This window comes from Lactuca saligna, chromosome 3 (assembly GCF_052625555.1).
Source record: "Lactuca saligna cultivar CGN05327 chromosome 3, ASM5262555v1, whole genome shotgun sequence".
In the NCBI taxonomy this organism is placed as follows: domain Eukaryota; kingdom Viridiplantae; phylum Streptophyta; class Magnoliopsida; order Asterales; family Asteraceae; genus Lactuca; species Lactuca saligna.
In genome coordinates this window covers 20998590-21024349 of record NC_136419.1, presented here as the reverse complement: position 1 = coordinate 21024349, position 25760 = coordinate 20998590, and the positions used below count along the sequence as shown (strand labels likewise).

General features: G+C 33.5%; 3 protein-coding genes across 4 annotated transcripts; all 3 read left to right on the top strand.

The window, feature by feature from the left end:
• The first annotated feature begins 1698 nt into the window (after positions 1–1698).
• On the top strand, positions 1699–2700 carry LOC145034701 (large ribosomal subunit protein eL38z/eL38y). The gene is made up of 3 exons (XM_078983188.1): positions 1699–1802; positions 2225–2408; positions 2501–2700. The coding sequence occupies exons 1-3, from the start codon at positions 1800–1802 to the stop codon at positions 2521–2523; spliced, it is 210 nt and encodes a 69-aa protein (XP_078839314.1). The 5' UTR covers positions 1699–1799; the 3' UTR covers positions 2524–2700.
• Positions 2701–13470: 10770 nt separating this feature from the next.
• TIC55-II (translocon at the inner envelope membrane of chloroplasts 55-II) lies at positions 13471–15992 on the top strand. The gene is made up of 3 exons (XM_078983185.1): positions 13471–13962; positions 14459–14561; positions 14714–15992. Exons 1-3 carry the CDS (start codon positions 13586–13588, stop codon positions 15830–15832), a joined length of 1599 nt encoding a protein of 532 aa, XP_078839311.1. The 5' UTR covers positions 13471–13585; the 3' UTR covers positions 15833–15992.
• A 642-nt stretch (positions 15993–16634) lies between these two features.
• On the top strand, positions 16635–19021 carry LOC145034700 (spindle/kinetochore-associated protein). 2 transcript variants are annotated; one of them, XM_078983187.1, is made up of 6 exons: positions 16635–16868; positions 17303–17447; positions 17545–17640; positions 17726–17851; positions 18545–18584; positions 18721–19021. In XM_078983187.1, the coding sequence occupies exons 2-6, from the start codon at positions 17316–17318 to the stop codon at positions 18789–18791; spliced, it is 465 nt and encodes a 154-aa protein (XP_078839313.1). In that variant the 5' UTR covers positions 16635–16868; positions 17303–17315; the 3' UTR covers positions 18792–19021. The 2 variants fall into 2 exon arrangements, with proteins under 2 accessions (XP_078839313.1, XP_078839312.1); XM_078983186.1 differs by lacking the exon at positions 16635–16868 and adding an exon at positions 17090–17224.
• The last annotated feature ends 6739 nt before the right edge of the window (positions 19022–25760 follow it).

The window sequence follows — 25760 nt, the reverse complement described above, 5'->3', positions numbered from 1 at the left end:
ATTTCTCTTACCAAGGCAACCATCCAAATTCGATTTAACAAACAACTTCAGTTGACAGAGTCAACCAAAAAGCGTCTGACCCAACTTGGTCAGACGCATATCAAACAACCCCTTAGTTGGTCAGCATGCTAGAAAAATATATTTTTGCCAACAACCCCTCTATACTCGTATGTAGTAATATGTTCTCATTCATACTAAAGAGAAAACAATTTATAGGTAGACTTAGGTTTTTAATGACAATCAACAAATATCAATGATAAAAATTCCACTCATGAGTGTCTATCTATCAAATTCAATATTCTCTTATGACTAACTTTATGTGACACTGTCCAAAAGCACATCATGCGACAATACAAAAGTATTAGTAAAGTCCGTCAAAAAAGTCAATCTTGATGGAGTCTACACATCAAACATGATGTATAAAGAAGTTTTACGTGATTAATAAAGTACGAAACCAACTAATTATTTTAGGGATATTAAAACATGTCTCAAATATAAGAACATGACATTTCTTTTTTATAAATCGATCAATCCACTATTTTTGTGATATGTTTGATGTTGTCTGTCTTTATAAATTGAAATATACAAAAACATCTTCTTGAGTGTAACGATGCAATTCTACAACACTTGCTTGTATATTAAAGTAATTTGTATGTGGTATGCATTATGTATGAACATTGGTCGGTTTAGGTCGGTTTTTCATCAAAACCGAACCCAAACCGATGAACATCGGTTTCTAAAAATATGAACCCTAATTGACCCTGAAACCCATAGGTTCGGCTTTATGGTTTATCGGTTTCTAAATCGTTTTTTCGGGTTCGGTTTCGATTTATGAGCTAAACCAAACCTGAAATTGTTTTTCTATCATCTCATATCCTCACGTATATAGAAGTGAAGATGGTTTCTACTTTGATACCTCAAGCGATGTGGGAGAAAGCTAATAATTAAACTGAAGAGGATATATGTTATGCTTATGTATGCGAGCATATGTAGCTATGTTTCAATAATGTACCGATGTGGGATGGGTTTATATAGCTGCAAAAATAAAAGAAGTGAAATATTGGACACAAGTTTCAAACTTGAAACCTCCAGAAAACACGTGAGAGCCTTACCCACTTGAACCAACTCATGCTTTTGACATTACTTCGCTAAACTTATTTATATTTGTATATGAATTATATATTTTTATAAACAATATATATAATCGGTTCGGTTCGGTTTCTATCGGTTTTACCAAACCCAAAAACCGAACACAAACTGAAATTTTCAGTTTTCAAAAACTCTAAGCCCAAACCGTTGGTTTATGCTTCGGTTTCGGTTTCTCTGTTTCGGTTTTGTCGGTTTTTATCGGTTTTTCGGTTTCAAGGTTCGGTTTTGCTCACTCTTAGTATGCATATATGTTTATCGAATCAAATGGTTATACATATGAAACCAAAACTTGAATCGGAAAAACTTTTATCGAACAAAAAACGGCACAAATGAACTGATTGACCGAAAAAAAAAACTTTTACAAAACCGACCCGATACTGCTTTATGGTCTAAATTTGAATATGGGCCACATTAAATAAGTAAGTAATGAACATGAACTAATGAAGTCTTGAATGATAAAATCCAAAACGCAGGACGAGCGAGGCCCAGTATACACGCATTACGACTTACAAATTACGGCCTTACGAAGGCCCAGTCTTTTAGGGTTTACAAGATTGCAATTCATATAAGAGCATCTTTTGCTTCTTTACTTCTCCTGCACTAGGGTTTCAGGGTCTCCATTCGTTTGCCGACGTCTCTCAATCTCCAAGATGGTATGTCCTCATTTGCTCTTTCGTAATATTTCGTTTTCTTTTTTACGATTAAATGGAAGATAGTTGTTTGTTGAACCTCTGGTATGATATATTTTATTCTCTGTTCCTTCTCAACATTAATGGTATCCTGGTTTCAATCGCATCGAGGTATATGAATTTGAAATAGTTTAAACCGGGTAATCAAGCAGCAATTAAACATTATGTGTATCCAACTATCCATACTGTTTTAGGGCAACCGCTATCGCTGTTTAGCTTTTGAATCTCCAATTGCTGATGAACTATTTGATTGTGTTGTCCGACATAAAATCGACCTTTGTTTCTTATTTAATTCAACGAACCTGTGCATAAGCTTTTACTATATGTTGTTAAGGTGAATCATTATGTTTCAATGTTTAGATTGTTTACTCTGTTTTATATCACAGCCTAAGCAAATTCACGAGATTAAGGACTTCCTTCTGACTGCAAGAAGGAAGGATGCACGATCTGTGAAAATCAAGAGAAGCAAGGATGTTGTCAAATTCAAGGTTAGGTGCTCAAAGTATCTCTACACTCTATGTGTGTTTGACGCCGAGAAGGCCAATAAGTTGAAGCAATCACTTCCCCCAGGTTTGTATACATTTTTACAACTCTATGCAACTGTTGGTTTTCTGTATATGATTTTAAGGAAATTATGTTCTAAATGATTGCATGTGATGCAGGTTTGAGCGTACAGGATCTTTGAATTAAATCATTTCGTGGTTAGTTGATCAATTTGATTTCAGGGGTCTGAGTTTTGCTTTATGGAAAGGATTTTTGGTTGGAATTAAATTTCTGGATGTTATTCAATTGTTAGTTATGGTTTTTTGTATGAACTTATCACCGTTTTGGTCCTTTGGTTATGAGACTTTTTATTCTGGAACTGATTGCCTGTCGTGAGTTCGTCAATTTGATTATGTTCCTAATTATTAAATATTAATGGGCAAAAAGTTTTGGATTGAAAGTTAATGAGAATTTTATGACATTTTAGGTCATTAACAAAAAAGTAATCACAATTATTTTTCAACAGCTGGGGGATTTTGTTCGCAAGTCTAAAATTTAATGATTATTTGTAATAATTGCCAATATACTCATGATTCTAATCAATTTACACGTAATATTTTTGGGTTGCTGTCGAAAACTTTAAATTTGGAAAAAAAATGTCTCCAAATCTCTAATGAACAAGCCTGCAATATAACACCCTAGAATTAGGTGAACAATATTCAATTGTAGATGGTGTTCTAGAACGCAATCTCAGAAAATTAAACACAAACCAAAACACGAACATTGAAATTGTTCTTTAGACACAGATGAACAAGTTGGCAGTGAGTTTGTGTGTGTGTGCGCGTGCTTGTGCTTGAAATTGTTTGGATCTTTGCAGATGGTTTAAATGGTTTCTTAAAATCTTTCCCTAATGAGTTTTAGTCATATTTTTGGTGTTGATTTAAGTTCATCGGACTTCTTGTCTTGTGTAAGTTCGATATTTTTGGTCTTGTTAAAGTTCATCAGACTTTCTTTCTTGTCTTGTTAAAGTTAGCAAGTTTCTAGTGTTAGAACATATAAAAAATGAAAAACATACACAAACAAGCTTTTAAAACAAACCCATATCTTCATCTACATTTAGCCAAAAGCCCCGCCAGAAAACTCATGTTGATTAGAAACTCACCCGGAGAAAATGACTAGAGTGTTGTTGGAGTAACCGATAATAATTATATTTTTTGAACTAATAGTAATGTGGTGCAAAATGAATTACTAGTTACAAAACCCCTTAAACTTGGTATATTTTTTAATAACTTTAAAATCACCATGCGTTCTCTTTTAGTTATATAAATATTATTGTTATGTATATAATAGAGAAAATGACATATTAGCTCATGTTTTGCATATTTTGCAAATTTGGTCCCTTAAGTCTTTTGAGTGCTTTATTGAGAGAATAAACTGTGAAGCTACATGTCTTTTTAGTTCCTATAACAACCATTAGTAGTTTCACATACTCGGTTGTTTTTAGTTAATTAAAAAAGTAAAATCAACCCTTTTTTCTTCTTACAACAGTTTTTCATTCAAAAACCAATCCATCCATGGCTGTCGATGTTTACTCTGTTTCCGAAGGTTGCTCTCGTCTTTCGATCCTTCTTTTTCTTTGAGATACCACCTGTAAAAATACATTTTATCTTTTTATTGTTGCATGGATTCCTCCATTAAATGATGAATATATACGTGCAATTGCTTAATTGTTTAGTAATTTATCTCCAATGAAAATGATTTAAGAAACTACAAGTGTATCGTTTTCCACTTTGGCCACAAACTGGTGGCCGGGCGACCCCTTCATTTTGGCCGAAGTGACCAATTAGACCCAACAAAAATAATTTTATTCCATCAAAAAACACGAAAATAAGTTAAAGGGACCGAATGGACAAATGTACAAAATATTGTAGGGATAATATGTCATTCACCCATAATAATAAGACAAACTTTCATAAATGGACCTAATCTTTTTCCATTTTCCCCTAAAATAGCTCTTATGAAACCTTTTTTATATGCATGGTCCCTGCAGAGCAAAACCTTACACACAAATAGTCTTTATGACTAATTTTGTTAACATATTATGTTAATTGTTTGTGAAATAATAAAAATATCCCTTGTTTTTATTTTTTATTTTTTTTATAAAAAATGAAATATACTCACACACATTCAAGAACTCCTACTTATTGCCACCACCCACCACCACCTACTACAATCATTTTTCGAATCACCATCACCTTCACCCACCTGCCACCACACCACTTTCCACCAAAACAATAAACGATTACCTATAATAATCATCATTAACCACCATCACAAATCCTTGAAAAAAATCGAGACTCAAAAAATCAAAACAAAAATACACTCACTACAAATAAAACGACATTTAATAGTACAAAAAAAAGTCACTAAAAAACAAAAAACTGACACTAGGGGACCCTCGGCAATTAGTGATACAAAAAATGTATAACTAAAAACGTTGTCACTAAAGGCTTTTAGTGGTACTTTTTGGTTGTATAGCTACAATCCTTTTGGGTTTTAGTGACATTTTTTATGCCACTATAAAACTTTTGGTTTTTGTGGTATTTATTTTTAATACTGTATATTTGCTAAAATAAAATATTTTTTCTTTTTCAGTGGTATTTTTATTTACCACAGAGTATTTATATTTGAAAATTATGTCAGTTTTTTTTTTTATAATTTAAATGCATATAAAATAATAGAAAAAAATTAAGATATTAAATGGAAAGCACAAAAGTATTATTTTAACTGAAACTTAACCTGTCTTAAAACAATATTCTCAACATTTAAAATAAAATTATATTCCAAAAGGATTAATCAGTCTAAACTTAACTTGTTTTACAATAATATTCTCAACATTTAAAACAAAAAGTATCATCCAAGAGGCTTTTTCGATGATGATTTTGATTTTGTAGAGGTTAGTTGATAGGAACCATAGAAAGTTAACATAGGCCTAAAAAAAATAGTCAGTACATCTAGGTGCAAGTAATATTCAACTTCAAAACATATCTCTCTTACTTTTATGGTCAAAAGAGTAATCTTCAGCTTCAAAATATATGAATTATGTGAAAATTTAAATATAATGTCTACTGATTCATACTAGATGAAACCGAGTGATCGTAGTGTTTATATCGCTGCTCCTTTTCTGTTGTGATTGTTCTACAACAAAAAAAGATATAAATTCACTTATTATGGTATAAGGTATAACCAACTGATTTTGGTAAGAATTTGAAGATTACCAAATTGTTTTTTAAAAAGTAGACATAAATGGGATTATAAAACTGAGGGGTGGTTTCGGTTTGTGGAATGGCAATTGGAGGTGGCCATGAAGACGAAGATGACGGGTTACTCGACATACCTTGAGGCAAGGCATGACTTCATTGTTTTGAAAACCCTTATGACGGTGTTGTTATGTGTGACGTTTGCAAAGGCGAATTTAGTCTCACCTCATATATGTCAGTAATGTTATGTTTTCAGGAGAATGGTCCAATGTCAATTTCGTTAATTTGAATGTGCTTCTTAGATGTTTATTTCTTTTTTATAGTTTGAGAGTTAACCTTCTTAAAAGTAAATTTTTTGGAATGGGGGTTGAGGAGTTGGAGATTAATCATCTTGTTAACATTTTACATTGTGAACTTGTGCTTTTTCCTTTTATTTGTAATGGTCTTTCTATTGGTGCAAATATGAAGCTTTCTAAGCATTTGAATCCAATTGAGAAATTTAAGTCTAAATTATCTATTTGGAAGGCAAATAATTTTTCTTTTGGTGGGCGAATTACTCTCATCAAATCCGTTTTGGGGACTCTTCCTTTTCATTTGCGTTCTCTCTTTAAAGCTCCTAAGAAAGTTATTGATTTATTGGTAGGTATTTGTAGAAAGTTCATTTGGGGAGGTAGTGAGGAAAAAATAAAAATTAATTGGGTTGTTTGGGATATAGGTGTTTGGCATTCCTTTTCAAATGATTTTTTTAGACTCACGGGTTTTTTAAAAAGTTAAAAGTTTAAAAAGGTGTTTGATAACTTCAAAATTATTTTAGATTAACTTTTTAAGAAGAAGAAAAAGAATGTATTTAAGAAGTCACGGATCTGTGACTTTTAGGAACTTTTGGTTTTTTTCTCTTTATACCCTCAAAAATTCATATAAACATATTTTAAAAGTTTCTTTTAGAAAACAAGATAAATCAAAAAGTATTTTTCTAAAAATGAATTTTTAGTTTAAAAAGCAATCCAAACACCCCCTAAACCTAAAGGGGTCTTGGAGTGGAAAGCCTTAGATCTTTAAATATGGATCTTCTTGCTAAATGGTGTGACATTTAAAGTTTCAAGGAAATCCCTTTGCTCTTCTAATATTAAACCTTTACATAATCTTATTTGCATCGATTGGAAGTCTTTTAACTAGTGTGGTATATTGGGTACTTGGGTTTCTATTTAACAAATAAATAGAGAGCTCGAAGAATGAGATTTGTCACTCGAGGAGTCCTTTTCAAATTTATGCAAGCTTGAAGATGAAAAAAAAAATGCTTTTCAGATAGGCTAAAGAGTGGTACGGATACAACTTTTCAAGCGTAGTGTAATAGATTTACAAGGAGGGGTAGAGAGGCAAAAGAGCTTGGAAATTTGGTTCATTTTGTAGCTGATATCAAGTTGTCCATGGCAGCAGTTACATGGCTGTGGAAAGGTGATAGTTTGAAGATGCTGACGAATGATAAATCATTTGGACTACCACTTGTCTTTTTTTTTTTTACAAATCGAAAAAGGATAACCAAGTTGTCGATGGGAAAACAAGCTAAGTTCCACGATATATCTCTCAATGCATCGCAAGTCACATCATTTTTCATAACTTTTTATATTTTTTTTCAATAAACTTATGTTATTGACAATTTAATTGTAAAACTTTCACAAAAACTACAACCTACTTTTATTATTATTATTATTATTATTATTATTATTATTATTATTATTATTTTGTAAAAAAAAAATATGTAGAAAATGAATTACTACAATGTTTCGCGCATTAAAATGAATAAGGAAAAAAAGTTATAAATTGGATTTGTAAAAAATGTAAAAAAGGAAAAAATAACGCGTGCGCGCGTGTGTGTGTGTGTGTGTGTGTGTGTATATATATATATATATATATATATATATATATATATAGATAGATAGATAGATAGATAGAGAGAGAGAGAGAGAGAGAGAGGACGGTTCACTTGAGATTTAACTTCAGCCACATATTTTTGATTTTCCATTCTAACGCTCCAGTATACCGACAGCAGCGGAGTATGCCTAATCATAAATGATTATATGGTAAAGAGGTATAATCATATATGATTATACACGCTTATACATATATGTGTAATCATAAATGATTATACATATATGTTTGTTTGAACAGATTGAATAATCATATATGATTACGGTGGTTGTAGATGAGGTTATGGTGGCAGATGTGGAGGTAGTATAAATGACGGAGGTGAAACTAGTGAGGTCGGTTGGTGGCAGATGTGGGTGTAGTGGTGGTGGCGGCGGCGGTCATGGTAGTGGGGAAGGTGGCGGGGAAAAAGGAACTGGCAATGTTGAATAATCATTTATGATTATAACTCTCATGTCGCGTTAGTACGTCGGAGCGCTGAAGCAGCAAATGAGAAACATGTGGTTGATGTTGAATCTTAATATCTCCATTTTTTTAAATTTGAAGGGAACCTACTTTTATATATATATATATATATATATATATATATATATATATATATATATATATATATATATATATATATATATATATATATATATATAAATAAACAGGACATAAGTGAACAAGTGTAAAAAAGTTGTATAAATTCTAAAAAAATAAGTTTATACAAAAGAATATTTGTCGGCTAAATTTAACATTAATATAAGTTTTTATTAAATATTTATAAAAAAAAGTGATTAAATGTGTGCAATCGTAAAACCTTATTATCCTTACAAATTTAATGGTTGTCAGAAAATGAGAAATCTCCGAAAAATTCTCAAGGTTCCGAGTTAGTTTATGATCTAGTCTCAAATTAATTTATGTTTACAAAAAATAGACAAAAATACCGGATAATTTGTTCGAATCGACCCATTTTCACTAGTACAACTATTTTTAGCCAGTCACTTTGCTTATGTGGCCTCGTTTGTATGACTTGGAACTTGATCTTCATTATTCATCCATTCTCCTTCATTTCTAACCCTAGACAAAGTGAGAAGGCGTTAAAAAAACCCTCTCTGTTCATGCAGTTAATCATTTGAAGGAAGTGAAGTTACCGACACCAAAGTAAAGAAATTGCAAACACATCCACATAATCTTCCATTTTCTTGCATTATGTGCTTGATTAATTTGAGTTAATTTTTGTTTAGTGGTGATAATGGATACCATTGAAGACTTTGACATCATAGACGTGGAACTTGATGAGTTATTCCTAAAGAAACAAATGCCTAGATGCAAAAACGAGTTCTTGAACACGCTATGTGAAGAATGTATAGAAGATTGCTCCATCCTTGACATTCAAGTTGATGAAGGCGATGGAGATGAGCCCCTTGATTTGAAACCTGAAGATGAGACAGTTGATGAAGAAGGTACTTTGCAAAAAGGGTTAAGTGAAAAAGAGGACGAAGACGGTGCTGATTTCCAATACAGTATACATGATCCAAAGGTGAAATGGGACAAAATGAGGTCAATTTTAGGAGAGAGGTATGAATCACCACAATAACTTAAACTTTGTTTAACCAACTACTCCATAAAATAGGGTTATCAAATTAGGTTTCAATAATGTGATATTGTTAGGTGTGTAGTTATGTGTGCAAATGAGCAAGTAAAAGTTCGATGTCCCTTTCTGGTTAGGGCTTCCTGGACGAGCACTGAAAGATCATTTCAAATTAAGAAATTTGTTGATAAGCATAAGTGTGTTAGGACTTTTAGTAATGCAAAACTTATGTATCCAAAATGGATAGCTAGACTATTTATGAAAGAGTTGATTAGGAAACCAATTTTGAAGTGTAATGTAACATACATAAAATATGGTCCCAAAAATTTCATTTTTAATTATTAAATAAACCATGGTTATCAAAACCTCTCGTCAAAACATAAGTCAAGTATCCAAAACATCACAATCATGTTTATAAAACAGAATATCCATAACAAAACATCAGAGTAAACACCCCATGCTAAAACATCATGGTGTGTGCAATACAGTCATCCCGAGCTCTTCCCTTTGCTACCAGAAGTATCTGAAACAAAAACTGAAAACTGTAAGCATGCAGCTTAGTGAGTTTCCCTAAACTAGCACATATCATACACATAATAAAATATAAACATATCGTGGGTCCCGCCCCTTCGTCGGGCCCCGCTCGGCATTGAGCAAAGCTTGGTATACATATAAACATATCAACAAATACACATGGAATAATCACATAACATAAGCATATAAACATTCCTCGGGCCCCGTCCGACATCAGACCGTAATCCATAAAGCATAGAAACATTCATCGGGCATCGCCCGACATCATACCGTAATCCGGAAACATACAAATACAGACACATGCAAGAATCATGAAGACATCAAGCATAATAACATTCCTCGGGCACCACCCGACATCATATCGTAATCCGAAAACATATAAACATACATCGGGGATTGCCTGTCATCAGACTTTAGTCTAGAATACATACAGTTATAAATACATACCGACATTGGTGCCTTTGACCCATTCAAACAGGAGGAAAACTCACATTCAATTTCGGATGATAGTTGAAATGTCTCTGCCCTGAAATCGGCTCTACTCACTCCTTGAACTAAAACAACCCCTTAGATACCATTTCATACTCATAACCCTTTAGGGTCAACTATGATCAAAGTCAAAGTCAAGGTCAAAGTCAAAGTCGATGCTCTGAGTTGACTCGACTCGTCGAGTTATCTTTTAACTCGCTAAGTTCCCATAAATCTCAGAATCGTGCCTTTTTGAATATGGAGAAAATCAAGGCTATCAATGCATCTGCTTATGAGCATGTAATGGCAAAGTAACTTGAATTGTGGTGCAAGGCATGCTATCAAGTTGGATTGGCATGTGAGGTTGTTGAAAATGGAATAGCTGAATGCTTTGATGCTATAATAATAGATGCAAGAAAGAAGCCATTGTTGACTATGTTTGAATAGATAAGGCTTTATGTGATGGAAAGGTTCTACAATCTCAAGGAGAGTGCACAAAAATGGGAAACTAAAGTGTGATCTTCATCAATTAAGAATATGGATGTGTTTGGTGAAGACCTCAGGTGTGTTGTCAGTATAATTTATGAACTTTTTCATTATCGTTAGACTAATGTGTTTTCATTTGTTATTGTAGGAGTTGGAATGTACATCCTAGTGGTGTGTATGCTTTTGAAGCGAGAAATGGATTGTAATCTTATAGAGTATGCTTAAAAGGGAATTATTGTAGTTGTAAACTCTTGGAGTTATCAGGGATACCATGTGTACATGCCTAGGCTGCTATTTTATACACACAACAGGATCCAGTGTCCTTTATCAATGATTGGTTTAGTAAGGATAAATTCTTAGCTACCTATTACTCTAACATTCTACTTGTGAATGGCAGTAATATATGAGAGCAAAATCCATATACCAAACCCCTTCCACTTGTGGTGAGAAGGATGCCAGGAAGGCCATGTATTAAAAGAAAGAGGCATGTATCTGAGCATGAAGAAAAGTTCTCCCAAGTCTTATCTAAGGGTAGGAATGTCTAGCATAAGAATTGTCTACAAAAGGGTCATAGTAAAGTCTCTTGCAAGAATCCCATAGTCACCCCTGAACATAAGCCAAATAAGAAAATGGGTAGGCCAAGGTTGGACCCTGAATTAACCCATTTGATTAATGGATGTAGATCACTAAAAAAAAGGGACAAATAGAGGTGGAGGAAGAGGGGAAAGAGGTGGTAGAAGAGGGACAAAAGGTGATAGAGGTGAGAGTTTAACTATGCACCAACCAACTCCTGTTATTGAGACTCAAGAAATGCACCAACAAACACCTGATATTGAGACTCAATAAATGCACAAACAAGGACATGATATTATGACTCAAACTGTGTCCGAAAAACAACATCAGAGTGAAGATTATCAAGATGAAAATAATGGGCTTGAGATTTTTGATATGGATCATGTACTAAATACAATTAATGATTTGAAATGTTCAAACTACACTAATCAACAAATCATCAATACTTTATGTTTAATTGAATCTAAACTTCAGAAATTTTTAGCCTTCAAACCAGTCACAGTGGACTCACAACCAATCAAATGTTTTAACTTTATTTTACATGTCTTTTATAATTTAATGTATAGGATTTATATGTGGAGAGTCAAAATGTTCCCCATAATGATATTCAAGAATCACAAGCAGTTCTTGAAAATCATGGTCAGGAAGATGATGAAGCTAAAGAAGTTGATGCAATCGATGTAGTTGAGGAAGATGAGCAAGTTGAGGAAGATGAAGAAGATGAGGAAGAGGGCGTGGATGACACACAAGTGATAAAAGGGAGACAAGTGTTGAAAATGAGAATAACTTTAGAGAGGACCCCAGAGAACAACTTGAAGAAGGTGGCGGCGGACAAGTGAAGGTGGCGGCGGACAAGTATGGGAGAGACATGACTTCAAACAAGCCACTAAATCAAGATTAGGGTGTTGAATATTCCCTTCTTTTGCTAGGGCTATGCTAATATGTTGGATTTTTGGAAAATATGTATTGGAAGCCCCTTTTGTTAATATAGTCCACTGTGAATTGAAAGCCTCTTTTGTAAACATCTTGGCTGACATAACTATTATTTGTAAAAACTTTGGCTGCTTGAATATATATCAGCCATACTAAGTAAATTATGGCTTGTTATGATGAATTATATGTATATCCCTTGTTTTGGTCAAGTTTTGTCCTGATAAGTTCAAGTCAAGTAATTATCAAATGCTTGCAAAAGATAACATTTTTTCCAAACTGCATTGCAAAACATAATTTTCATTTAAAAGATAACATTCAAACTACCATTACATCTTCTACTTGTCACTGAAATTACATTGGTCAGTTTTCATTTCAAAATATGAAACCCAAAAACACATACAATTACATCGTCATATATCATACAAGTGCAAACAATGAAACCCAAAACATAATCATGAAATTAACACCAACTAAGCCATATTAATGGGCCATAGGAACACCTTGTGCCACAGGTTACTGACACTGCTTCTGCCACATGCTCTTTTGTATTGTCTTCCACAAACTCTTCAAATCCATCATGGTTGAATCCATTTCCATGGTGGTAAAAATCGAACAACATGTCTTTGTACTACTGGTTTGGTAATGGAGGGTCTACCCAAGCAAAGTATTTGCAATACATTTCAGGGTCATGTATTACACAAAATAAGTCCAATTTCAACACAAATATTGTAGGAATCGTGAAAGAATGAAAACTACAAACCCTATTCGTCCAAGATTTTTATCACTCCATGAAGTTCATTTGCAAGATCTTCACATAAGCATTTTGACCTTAAGTCTCTCCTCATTGATCAATTTCATTGCCTACTTCCCACAGAAGATGAAAACACCATTTTTTTCTTTCACGTGAGGTTCTAGGTCTTGAATGAGCATAATATGTGCTTGAATACAACATATTCAGCCACATAAGCAAAACATTTAACAACATGGCATCCACCTAAGCAAGGTGATCAGCTAAAATAGTTATACCGGTGAAAATGGGTTGATTCGAATAAATTATTTAGGATTTTGTATTTTTTCATAAATAAAAATTAATTTGAGATTAGACCGTATTTTTTCGTAAATAAAAATTAATTTGAAACTTGACCGTAAATTGACTAAAAACTTTGAAAATTTTCCCGAGTTTTCCGTTAGAAAAGTTATCAACCAAATAACTTTTAATTATTAAAGAGTATAATGCTATTTTTTTTTATTAACTTTTAAATGAGTTTCATGATAATTATATTAAGAAAAACTATCAAATATAAATAAAAAATGTTAGTCGGTTATCTTTGTCATTTTTCTATTTATGAATAGAAATGAAAAAGGAAAAATAAATTTCTTCGCTCCATAACGTGTGGCCAAAAATGGTGATCCAACACTAGAAGCGAAAGACCTTTCCTTCTCTCCCTCCTCAAAATGCCTTCCACTTTTCTTCCCCAAATCATTCTGATTTCTGAACCATCGCTCAAATGGCTCTCCTGCTCCAACACCCATCTCTCTTCCGCACAACTTCGTTTCTCTCCACATACAAAACCCCTTTGATCACCCTCTCGCAGACCCCAAAATCAATAGCCTCCAGGAAACCCAGAAACTGGGCAGTGAAGTGTACTACTGTGGTAGCGCCCGAAATCGGAAGTGGAAGCAACGAAGATGTTCTTGTTAGTGAGGAGAAAGGAAGAGTTAATGTGGTGGATTATGATTGGACAGAGGAATGGTACCCACTGTATCTAGCTAAGAACATACCAGAAGATGCGCCTTTGGGTTTGACAGTTTTCGATAAACAAGTTGTGTTGTATCGCGATGGTAAAGGCGAGCTTCGGTGTTACGAGGATCGCTGTCCTCATAGGTAATTCAAAAAACTCTACTCTAACTGAATTTGCTCTCATTTGCTTATAGCAATTCACTGCGATTTATGAGTAGGGTTTAGTGTACTCCTGTGATATAATCCAATTTTGCTCAATTGGGGTCAGTTTTATGAGTCCTTTTCTCTTAGAAATGCGTGCTAATCAGGGTGTGTTTGGATGCTTGTTGCTCATAATCACATAACGATTAAAGCTAAGTAGATAATTTTGTGGTACCTTAACAACTAGTCTATTATTTCAATTCTATACATTTCGAAGATCAACATTGTAGTTATTGGCCCTCAAGATTCAAACCTATACAACATTTGTACTATTGTTGATCTCTCAAAATACAGAGATCCTTTTGGTTAACATTCTTATTTTGTTATGGAGTTTACTAACTCATCATATGATAAATCCACAATAACTTTCCCATTAATGCAACATTAACTTCTTGCATTTAGTAACTCTAGTGTTTGATCATGAGTGCTACTGCTTCAGGTTAGCAAAACTTTCTGAAGGCCAGTTAGTTGACGGAAGACTAGAATGTCTGTACCATGGGTGGCAGTTTGAAGGTGATGGAAAGTGTGTCAAAATCCCTCAGGTAGTTTTTGTTTTTGATTTTTTTTAATTTAATTTAGGTATAGACTGTTATAATTGGTAGTTTTTTCAGAGTATGATATCTAAATAAAAAAAATAAAAATTGAAGTGCAACAAACCGTCATTAATCCGCAATCACATGTTACATGCATACAGCTTCCCGCAGATGCAAAAATCCCTCGGTCAGCATGCACCAAGACATACGAGGTAAAAGACTCCCAAGGTGTCGTGTGGATATGGATGTCACACAAAACCCCACCAAATCCCACCAAAATCCCATGGTTCGAAAACTTCGCTCGACCCGGATTCCGTGATTTCTCAACCACTCACGAGCTTCCATACGATCACTCCATTCTTCTAGAAAACCTAATGGACCCTGCCCATGTCCCCATTTCACACGATCGAACCGATTGGAGCGCTAAACGCGAAGACGCCCAACCGCTTCGTTTCAAAGTAACCGAACGAACCGACCGCGGGTTCGCCGGTTGGTGGGGCCGCGAAGCGGACAATTCCACCCCAAACTTTCTAAAATTCGAGGCCCCGTGTAATCTACAAAATAACCGGGAAATTATCGATAAAGATGGCGTGACAAATTATTTCTCCGGGCTTTTCTTATGTCGGCCCACGGGGCAAGGAAAATCGATGCTTATTGTTAGATTCGGAAGCACGAAAAGATCGCCATTAGCAAATCTTTTCCCCGAATGGTATTTCCATCAAAACGCGGGTAAAGTATTTGAACAAGATATGGGATTTTTATCGTCTCAAAACGAGATTTTGATGAGAGAGAAAAAACCGACGAAGGAACTTTATATTAATTTAAGATCCTCGGATACATGGGTGGCGGAGTATAGAAAATGGATGGATAAAGCTGGGCACGGGATGCCGTATCATTTCGGTCACAGTACGATTTCGATGCCGGAAGTGGCGGCGGTGGTGGAGCATGCTCCGGCGGGGCTTGTGGCGAGTATTGCCGCTTCGTCTCCGGCGAAGGGCGGAATTGGAACAAAACATGCACCGAATCTTGCGAATAGGTATTTTCGGCATGTTGTTCATTGTAAAGAGTGTCGGAGTGTGGTGAAGGCTTTTGACGCGTGGAAGAATGGGCTGTCGGTGGTGGCTGCTGTGGCGGTGACTTTTGCGATTTTCGTGTCTGGGCGGCAGTGGAAGGCTGCTCTGTTGTTGGCAACGGCGGTTTCTGTGGCGGGAGCTTACGCATGCTCGACTCTTGTGGCGATGAATACGACCAATTTCATTAGAACTCATCGGAGACTGTAGAAATGAGAAAATTTGTTCAATTATACTTGTAATGTTGTTGTACAAAGATTAATAGCGATAGCTTCATGAAAGGGTCGGAGTAAAATTGATTGTTGGTTGATTGACAAAAGTGTGCTACATTTATGATCCCAATTTCAATATCAACAAATGGTTCTCACTATCCAAATTGTTTTCTATCACTGTTGCCTGTTTTAGGTTGTATGTACGATTACTGTAAAAGGCTTAATAGATCAACATGATGTTTTTGGCTATGTATGAATTAGTATGAAGACTCAAAAGAATGAAAATGAAGACTAATTTTGGAAGACAAATCTAACCAATGAAAACTTGTCTTAACATGGCTTATGAAGTGAAGTTTTCATAAAGTTGTTTAAATAAATGTTTATAATCAATTTTGTTTAAATTAATCGATTTAAGTTTGATAGATATATATGGATTCATTTTTTTTAATGGATTTTAGGTTCATTAAAATCAAATGTTTGCAACTTTTTTATCTCAATTTTACAATTTTGAACGTTTGACGGAAATGTACGATTTTACCATTTTTTCTAGATTATAAAAGTTATTAAGTTTGGTTTTCTGGTTTATTAAAGCCTTGTGACATAAATATTTTGTTTAACGGATAATATGCAAAACGGGTAAAATTGAAAAAAAGTTGTAAACATTTGGTTTCATTGAATCTAAAATCCATGAAAAAGTAAATCCATACATTTCTGTTTAAGTTGAGGGCTTTTACGTATTATACCTTTTATCTTCCAAATTTCTCTGCTAGCTGTCTTTTTTCTTTTTGGAAGTAGAAAAGGAGCTCAGAATTCTTTGTGGGTGAAAGATGCAAACTGACGAATAGTACAAGGAAAACATTTGTAAATATTATAAGTTCCAATCATTTTCGGAACTTTCAAAACCCTTGGCGGCATCGCATCCTCCCGCTCCCATTTGAGAGCACACACACAGTCACACAGAGACACACTAGGGGTGATCCAGTCGCAGTCGCTGCCCCTCTCGCTCTTGCCGCCGTCCTTCGTCCACCATACAGGTATCGTACTATCACACCTCCTTGATTAGTATATTTTATTATTATTATTCTGATCGCGTGGCAGAAATTGGGAGAAAACCCTTGGATCTTTCAAGGTTTTATTTCCTGGTTTTTCTGTATGTTTTTAACGGATTCGGATGTCGTTGGAGTTCTTCAAGCATCGAATTTGTCTGTTCTGTATCGATTTCTTTTGCAATTAATTATCGATAGTAGGAATCGTTCACACCCCCCTTTCACATTGAAGGTTGAAGTGGGTGTTTCATCACTCATTTACATGTGGCCGGCCACCTTTTCATTCGTAGTATGGCATATCATTGAGCAACTGGAATTCAACCCTATTTCCATTCGTATTGGCAGTATACAACTTTCATAAGTTTGGTAATTTTGATACGTTTGTGGTTAACTTCACTAATTTTCCATTTTCCTGATATCAGATACAAGTTGGAAATGGGGCAACAACTCCACCATCACCACCAGGCAGTAGATGGACTAGTGAATCTGTTTACCAAGGCCAACAACGACCTCATTATAGTCCATAATCGCCTAGAGAAAGAGTTTCGAGAAACATATCCTGATAACGTACCCCTCTTTTTTTCTTTTGAAGGATCTTGTTAATTTTTTGTTTTTAAACGGTTTGATTGTTTAATTATGTCAATCAAAATTTCAATTATTGTAGGCAAATCCCATGAAGCTTGTGTCTAGGATCAAGAAGATCCAAGAAGAATTGCCATCTCTAAAAGAGCAATGCCGTGAGTTACTCTCAGCCAAGCAGGTTAGCTGAAAAACAAATCTAGCTGAGTTTCTGGTTTATTTAGATCAGATCATGAGATATATCATTTCTGTTGATTGTGATGTAGGATTTAATTGATAAAGCAAGGACAACTATCGTTGGGAACAGAGCATCATTGCAGAGGTTGCAATCTTCCATGGGCATCCCTGTCACTAGTGATTCTGATGATCCTTCGTTTACAAATTTTAATCAGGTGATTTGATTTCTAAATTTTCTTTATTTCAAGGCATAGATACATTTCAGTTATGAACAAACTGTAAAATAGTTGTGAAATTTTTAACTATCCAGTTTACTCCTCTGTTGCAAATTGAAGAGTGCATAGTTATTTTATGACATTTTCCCTAAAAACAAAGAGGGAAATAAGTAGATTGTTATCTGTATTAAGTTTCCATGGTTGTGAGTTTTCCAAATGGTGCTTCTAGATTCTACACCATTTGCCAGTGAACAACCTATATTTATGATGGCAAGAAAGATATCCCATGACTGGCTGCAACATAGTGATGGTAAAATTTTTGGTGGATTTAGTTCTTATTTTTTTCCCCTAAATTCTCGAAACCAAAAGTTACTAGTAAAAATTATGTTTTTCAATGAAAATACTTAAAAGTCCACCTAAAATCTTCCAAACCTGTTATGCTTATGTGTGGTTTGGTCATTGGGGCTTATGCTCTATATTCATACCTTGCTACATTTCTCTCATTTATATTCTTTTGAGGATCTTGAAGTGTGTTCTCCCATGGAGTATTAGGACATTGTACTTTGAAAAAACTACCTAATAGGAAAAATGGAAGTAGGATGCTATTGTAAACAAATCAATGAAAGTACGTTGCTATTTCTTGCATTGAACCTTTTATTTACCCTTATTATATATACTTAATGTGATAAACAGGTTATTGATGAATGGGCAGTACAAGTGAGATCTAGAACAGGTAATGAAGTTAAATTCATATCTTGCTCCTTCCAATCCAAAACAAGAGCTACTGGTTTTAACTGATAAAAGTTTTTTTTTTGGTGATTGTCATGTGAAATTGCAATCTTCCCTGATATATGTTAGAAGTATTGCAGGAGATGAGGGACATGAAGGTTCTGAGGATATTAACAAGATGCTATTCTCTGCAATTGTTCAAGGTAACTAAACCACTGATCATGATTCATGAACCTGTGGTTTAGGTTGAGTCCAAATGGATGATAATTAGAAGCATTGCTTCAAGCTCTTTAACAATATGTGTTTGAGTTGTGTAAACTAAAAGACGATTACTCACCCAACAAAATTTAGAAATGATGATGCATGGGTTTGTATATAACTAGCGAGAGTTCTGAATTCTTTCTTTGAAACATTGAATGAGGATCTGTGAAGCTTGGTATATGATCAGAGTTTTGTATTTTATATTATAGATTGGATGTGAAACTGATTTTAACAAGGACAAAAGGCAAAAATAACAATGTCGGAAAAAACTTTTTCTAAAGCTTTTGTGTAATGATTTTTCAAAAACCATTTTCATAGTAAAAAAAACGAGCTTTATGTTGTTAAAAAAATGGTAGATTGAGATATTTTACCAAAAAAAATATGAAGTAAAAATGAATGAAAAAAAAACCATTACATATAGGTGATCAGTAAGGGGTAGACTAGGTTCATTTTGCCATATAGTCGTTTCGCATAAAATACCTGCGAAATTCATGTTTAATTCTAAAAAACCTTAATATTTCGCTTAATTCTTAAAAGGGAGAATTTCATATATGCCCTTTTTAAACCTTAAAATATCATATTTACCCTTCTTAATTTCTTAATATCATATTTATTCTTCATAAACCTTCAAAATAATATCGTTATGTTTGCCCAAATCCTTTTTTATGATGTTTTTAATATTTTATAATCATTTTTTATAACTTAAAATTACTATAATAATTAAAAAATTTAACGATATTATCCTTAGTTCTATAATAATGGAATGTGAACTTCTAAATTGTTGGAATGTCATCCTCTTGACAAATAAAATTATTCATCTTCAACCCTCTCTATGGAATGTATATTTTGATTGTTTAGTTTTTTTTTGTTGATAATGTTGTAGATGAATGATATTTTAGATATTACTATTGATATTTTGATGTTTAAAAAGTGCATATATGATATTTTGATATTTAAGACGGGTATATATGATATTATGATGTTTAAAAAGGACAGATATGATATTGTGAAATTTTATGAATGATAAATATGATATTTAGTAATTTTATAAAGGGTAAATATGATATTTAGAAATTAAGTTGGGTAAATATGATATTTTGATGTTTAAGAAGGGTATATATGAAATTCTCCTTTCTTAAAAAAAGCTGGTAGATTAGATTAATTAAAGCCGAAGTCTGCATACTGTACTTTGTAATTGTTTCATCCCAAAAATTAAGTTACATACAAAGTAAATTAGTTTTAAACACATCATGGAATATGTCATAATTTTATTTTAAAGATTGATAAAATATAGAGTAAATACAAAGTTATAATCAAGACTCAATATTACGTTAGACCTACCGGAATACCAACGATGAAGGGGCCCGTGGTCTATGTGACCACAAGCGTTGTCCGTGCACACCACCCATGTCATTTGTGGTTGAGCGTTTTCGTGGTCTTCCATGTTGCCTTCGACGATCGATCACGACCAATCAAACTCATTTCTTCTCTTTTAGCCGTTCAACGGTCAAAAAATTGAATTTATTAATTTTGTTTAAAAAAATATATAAACCTTACCTATATAAACACCACATTTACATAAATATTTTTACATTCGAACAATATAGTCTCTTAGAAAAACATATTTATGGATTTCTTTAAGAATTTCGATTCTAACGACGACGAGGAATTCATCTCGACGTTCGTCTATGTTGTGCAACACATACACGATAAAGAAAGTTCGTATGATAAGTGTCTTTATACCGATAACTTATTTAGGCATCATTTCCGTTTAAATAAGGTTGTGTTTTTACGTACTAGTAATGCTTGAGAGGCCTGTTACGATTATTTTAAACAAAAACTCGATGCTAGATGAAAAATGAGTTTTAGTAGCATACAAAAATGTGTGGCTACGCTTAGATATTTGGGATATGATATAGTCTTTAATGCATCCGACGAGTGTTTGAAAGTATCCGAAAGGACCGCAACTGATTATGTAGATTGGTTTTGCGCATGTGTGTAGGAGCTTTTCACAAAGAATATTTGTGTAAACCTATTGCAATTGATATTTAAAGATTATATTTGGCTTATGAAGAAAGACATGGATTTTCGAGAATGATTAGTAGCTTTGATTATATGCATGTCGCTTGGGAAAAATGTCCAAATGTGTGGTGCTATCAATTTACTCAAGGTGATATAGGTGAGCCAAGTATAATACTAGAAGTTATTGCATCTCAGGATTTGTGGATATGACATTCGTTCTTTGGAGTTGCGGGATCTAACAACAATATTAATGTTCTTTGCCAGACCCCTATTTTCAACGATATTTGGACCAGCAAAGCATCTGATATGTCGTTCATGGTGAACGGACATTCGTACAAACATGGTTACTACCTTTATGATGAGATATACCCTGATTATTTTACATTCATGAAAGCATACTCGGTTCAGTGAAGTGAAAAGACAAAATTGTTCACAAAAAAAAACCGTGAATCAACTAGGAAGGTTATTGAAAGGGTATTTTAAGTCCTCAAGCAGATATGACATGTAATGAAATACGCTACATAACTTTGGGATAAGAATAATTTTTTTTAAAAAAATGGTAAATGCATGTATTATAATGCAAAATATGTTTATTGAAAATGAAGGTAGAACGATCTGCATGTATGATCCAGACGATGTAGTTATCCCAATTGAGGAGTTTGTATCTGGTACGATTGAATTTTTACTACGAGTTATTGAAATTCATATCAATGATACATGTTTCAATCTTTGAGAAGATGTTGTGGAACATTTATACCAACAAAACATGAAAGAATATTAGTTTTTTTTTTTTTTTTTTTTTTTTTATGTTTTGAATTTTTATGTTTGTTTGTTTTCTTTTTTATGCTAGCTTTTTTTAAGTAATGTAGTTTTTTAAATTGATGTAATGTTTTCTTTTATTGAATGAAAAAATAGTTAAAAAAATTATATGGTTTTATTGTATTTTTGAATTAAATTTTTTTTTTTTAAATTGATATGTAATAAAGTGTTATAATTTTAATGGCAATGATGATACGACACCAATTATTTTATTTTAGTAATTAGTTGTGGATACTGTGGATGAACTTAAAATAAACTCTAATATAGTTATGATATTCTTTTTGAAAAATTTAAAAATTAAGCCAATTCATAACGAAGCTTAAATAATAATTAAAAAAAAAAACTATTATAAAGACAATTTACATTAACGTGCGACAAATTTGAAGGAAACTAACTTCCTTAAACTCAAACTGTTAAACATCAACAATCTTGTATTCTTCAATACTGAATAAAGAAAAAAACCTCAAGTAATTGCAGGAATGTTAATGATGGAAAACTAATCACTGGCCGGCGGCAGATGGTTGAATCCTATCGACAGAAACCCAAAACGGTCCGCAGGCTCGGGTAGCCAGCTCCGGATAACCTTCTGCAACAAGCATATCCCCCAATAGGCCCATCGGCGACGGAGAGTCGTCGGAGTTCGAAGGCGGCAGTGGGCGGAGATGAAAATTCAGATAGAAGACATGAGTGTCGCTTGACTGCTGCCGGGTTCTTAATTGCATATAATTACGATTCGGTTGTTGCACCGGGAAGACATGGCGGCAGAGGGGGCAGGTGTTTTTTATTGAGAACCATGGGAGGATACACTTACGGTGGAAGAGGTGGTGGCAGTTTGGTAGCCGGACAAGCTTATCTTGGCAGATGAAATCGTCCGTGCAGATGGCACATGTGGTGGTCGGAAGTGCTTTTAGAAGGGAACAGCGGGCGATGATTTTCGGTAAACGACGGATGAATTCGGTGGAGGCTGGCGACATATTGGTTCTGATTTATGTAATATTCCCAAGTTTACTTGGACAGAGCGCGATGATTTCTCGTGAGGCTTGAGACTTACACTTTGGAAGATGGAGAACGATTATTTATGTAGCGAAAGTTGGAGGATTAAAAAGGAAAGTAACAAAGTAGATTGATTATAGATATCATTATTCACAGATGTATAGTTGGAAAACAATTCCTAAAATATTTTCAACAACAAGAAGAAAATATTGTTATCTACCGTGTCATCAAGTATCAGTTACCTTAATTCTATATCATATTTTTAAAATCATATAGTATAATACAACACACCAAACAATTTAACTTATGGTTAACTAATAATAACCCATGAAAACTCTTTGAAAATTTTAATCACACTATTATTATCACTAATGCATCCCAATATCCCATGACTAAATTAAGGCCCACATGGAAATAATAACTAATAATAATTTTCTTATGATTTGGTAAGTTTGTCTTTGATAATCATAGGGTAAATAATAACTAAAAAAACCCATCGGATTTTTTTTTTCAAACAAAAACAATCTTTTCATGAACCACAATTGCATTATGTTGGTGATAATATCAGTGAATATGTTTGTAATACATTCTCATGACCTAAAATGAATAGTAATATCGAAGTGATATTTAATGTTGAATCCGAAAAAATGATATGTCAAATTTAAAAGACATAAAATTATATTTTTTATTATATATCAAAATTGGACCATATCAACTTAAAAAATCAAAGTATCTTTTCGTTCCTTGTTCTAACGGTTGTATGCATAGTTTTCAATAACTTTGTTTTACGATGATCATGAATCGATGCTTATGGTTTTCTGAAGACGATACTACAAAGATCATTGCAGTTTCTATTTAGACGATTTTTCTCGGTCAACTTATCTTTCAATGTGCAGACTATTATGTTATTTGGATATATAATAATTTTTTGGAGAAATTAAATATTCTCTTACCTTTTGATCCTACCAATCCTCTTACCCATTTAAATGATGTCATGTGTTATATTAGTATCCTAAAATATGATTAAATCTGATTAAATGAACATTAAATGTTACACATATCACAATTTCATTGGATAAAATGATATGTAAAAACAAAAAGTAGGAGGATATTTAATTTCTCAATTTTTTATTATCTTATGAGGTCAGCCTCATCTATTATTGAATTCCTCCCAACAACAAAGAATAAAGAAGTTTCAAGAAGTAACCCACACATTTGGTGTTTTTATGGAGCAATCAAGGTTCATTCGATGTTGATGAGGAATGAGGTGTCATCAAGCTAGTTTGGAATCAAAGCTTTACTTGCTCTTGTTGTGGTTTGAACCGTAGAAACTTAGAAAATTTGTCTTGTGATGCGTACATAGGACGGGGATGAGCATGAGAGGAAACAGGTACCGAGTCGGGGAACATGTTCCGAATACCAAATTGAGTGGAAAGTTGATACCAAACACCGAACCGAACTAACATTACAGGTACAGATACCGGGAATGGGACCGATTTTCGGTACTAGCACCGATACCGACAATATCGAATCTCGAATTTCATGATTTTAGAATACCGAGTATTGTCTCATATTAACATAAACAATGTATGGTCGGTAGTGATTTAGATTGGAAATTTTGATACTCTTGCTAACCCATATTTTAAGATAAATTCATATTGTTTCTAACTTTTAAAGTCTTTAAGGTAAATTCATATTGCTTCTAGATTATAAAGGTTTTATGATTATTGGAAATAGTGGAGGGAGACCCACCAAAGCATGAAAAATATATTCATATTAGAAGAGTGTTGGCTTTAAGGTAAATTCATATTGCTTCTAGATTATAAAGGTTTTATGATTATTGGAAGTAGTGGAGGGAGACCCACCAAAGCGAAAAATATATTCATATTAGAAGAGTGCACAACCGCATGGATAAGCACACATTAACCCAACCATTTAAGATCCAATTCTAGATTTTTCTTGAGAGGTATCGGGAAGGGCCTGAAGTGTAAATACTTTTTGTTAAATATTGTGCTGAAATTTGAAATTATATTATTCATTAATTAATAAAACTTGTCATGAAAATATTGGGTTGTCGCCATCTAATTTTGGAAGTTCAGATCGTGCTAACTATAAAGTTTTGCAAATTTATCGATTTAGCCATTGGAACATGTTATAACATGTTCTTATCGGTCTACATGGCATGCTACACAAATAAATTCTTATCATGTTCATCGACATAATTTCTCGCCATATCTTGTTCCCACTCAAACTCACATTATCACACAAGGGCTCCAAATCATCATTGTCGTTCTGGTCAATAGGTTCAAAAACAAAAGGCAGTCATAAATGGAATTCATTACGTGGATGTATATAATAAACGACGCAATGTCAAAATAATAAAGTGATGTGGTTCTCTTGATTTTATAGCACTACAATGCATGAATAATTAAAGGAAATAATAACACAACATTACATCCTAACGCCTAATATAGTATTTAAGAAATTCTTTAATAATGTTTTTAAGATTTGCAAATTTACCCGATTCATAATGAATATAAAATGATATGAAAAGCTAACAAAAATGAAGAATCTGAAAGGCAATCTTTCATCAACCAGTTAAACTCAAACATCAACAATCTTGTATTCTTCAAGAATCAATAAAGAAAAAAAAACCTCAAGATTCTTAACACGCATTTGTATTATATCCCACAAGATACCAACTAAGAAACAAAATGGATCATACTGTCAATTATCCCAACTTGAGATTTTATCTGCAACAAAATAATTAGCAATGCCCCTAAATATAATGCATTTTCTGTAACTTTCTGCAGCAACATACTTTAAAAATACTATTTTTCCAATCAACCTTCCAAGGTAAAATTAAAATCATTATTTCAACCATTTAACATACAGGGTAAACTAGTCATTGTGGGGACTCGAGTTAAACAGACAAATACACACAAACAATAATACTTTATCCAACCAAAACTCGAGAGTAAAACGATCGTTTTTGACAAGTCATAGGGATATATCCGTAAAACTCAAATTTATAGGGTAAAATGGTCTTTTGACGAACTTATGGACTCTTCAGCCTGAAATAGGT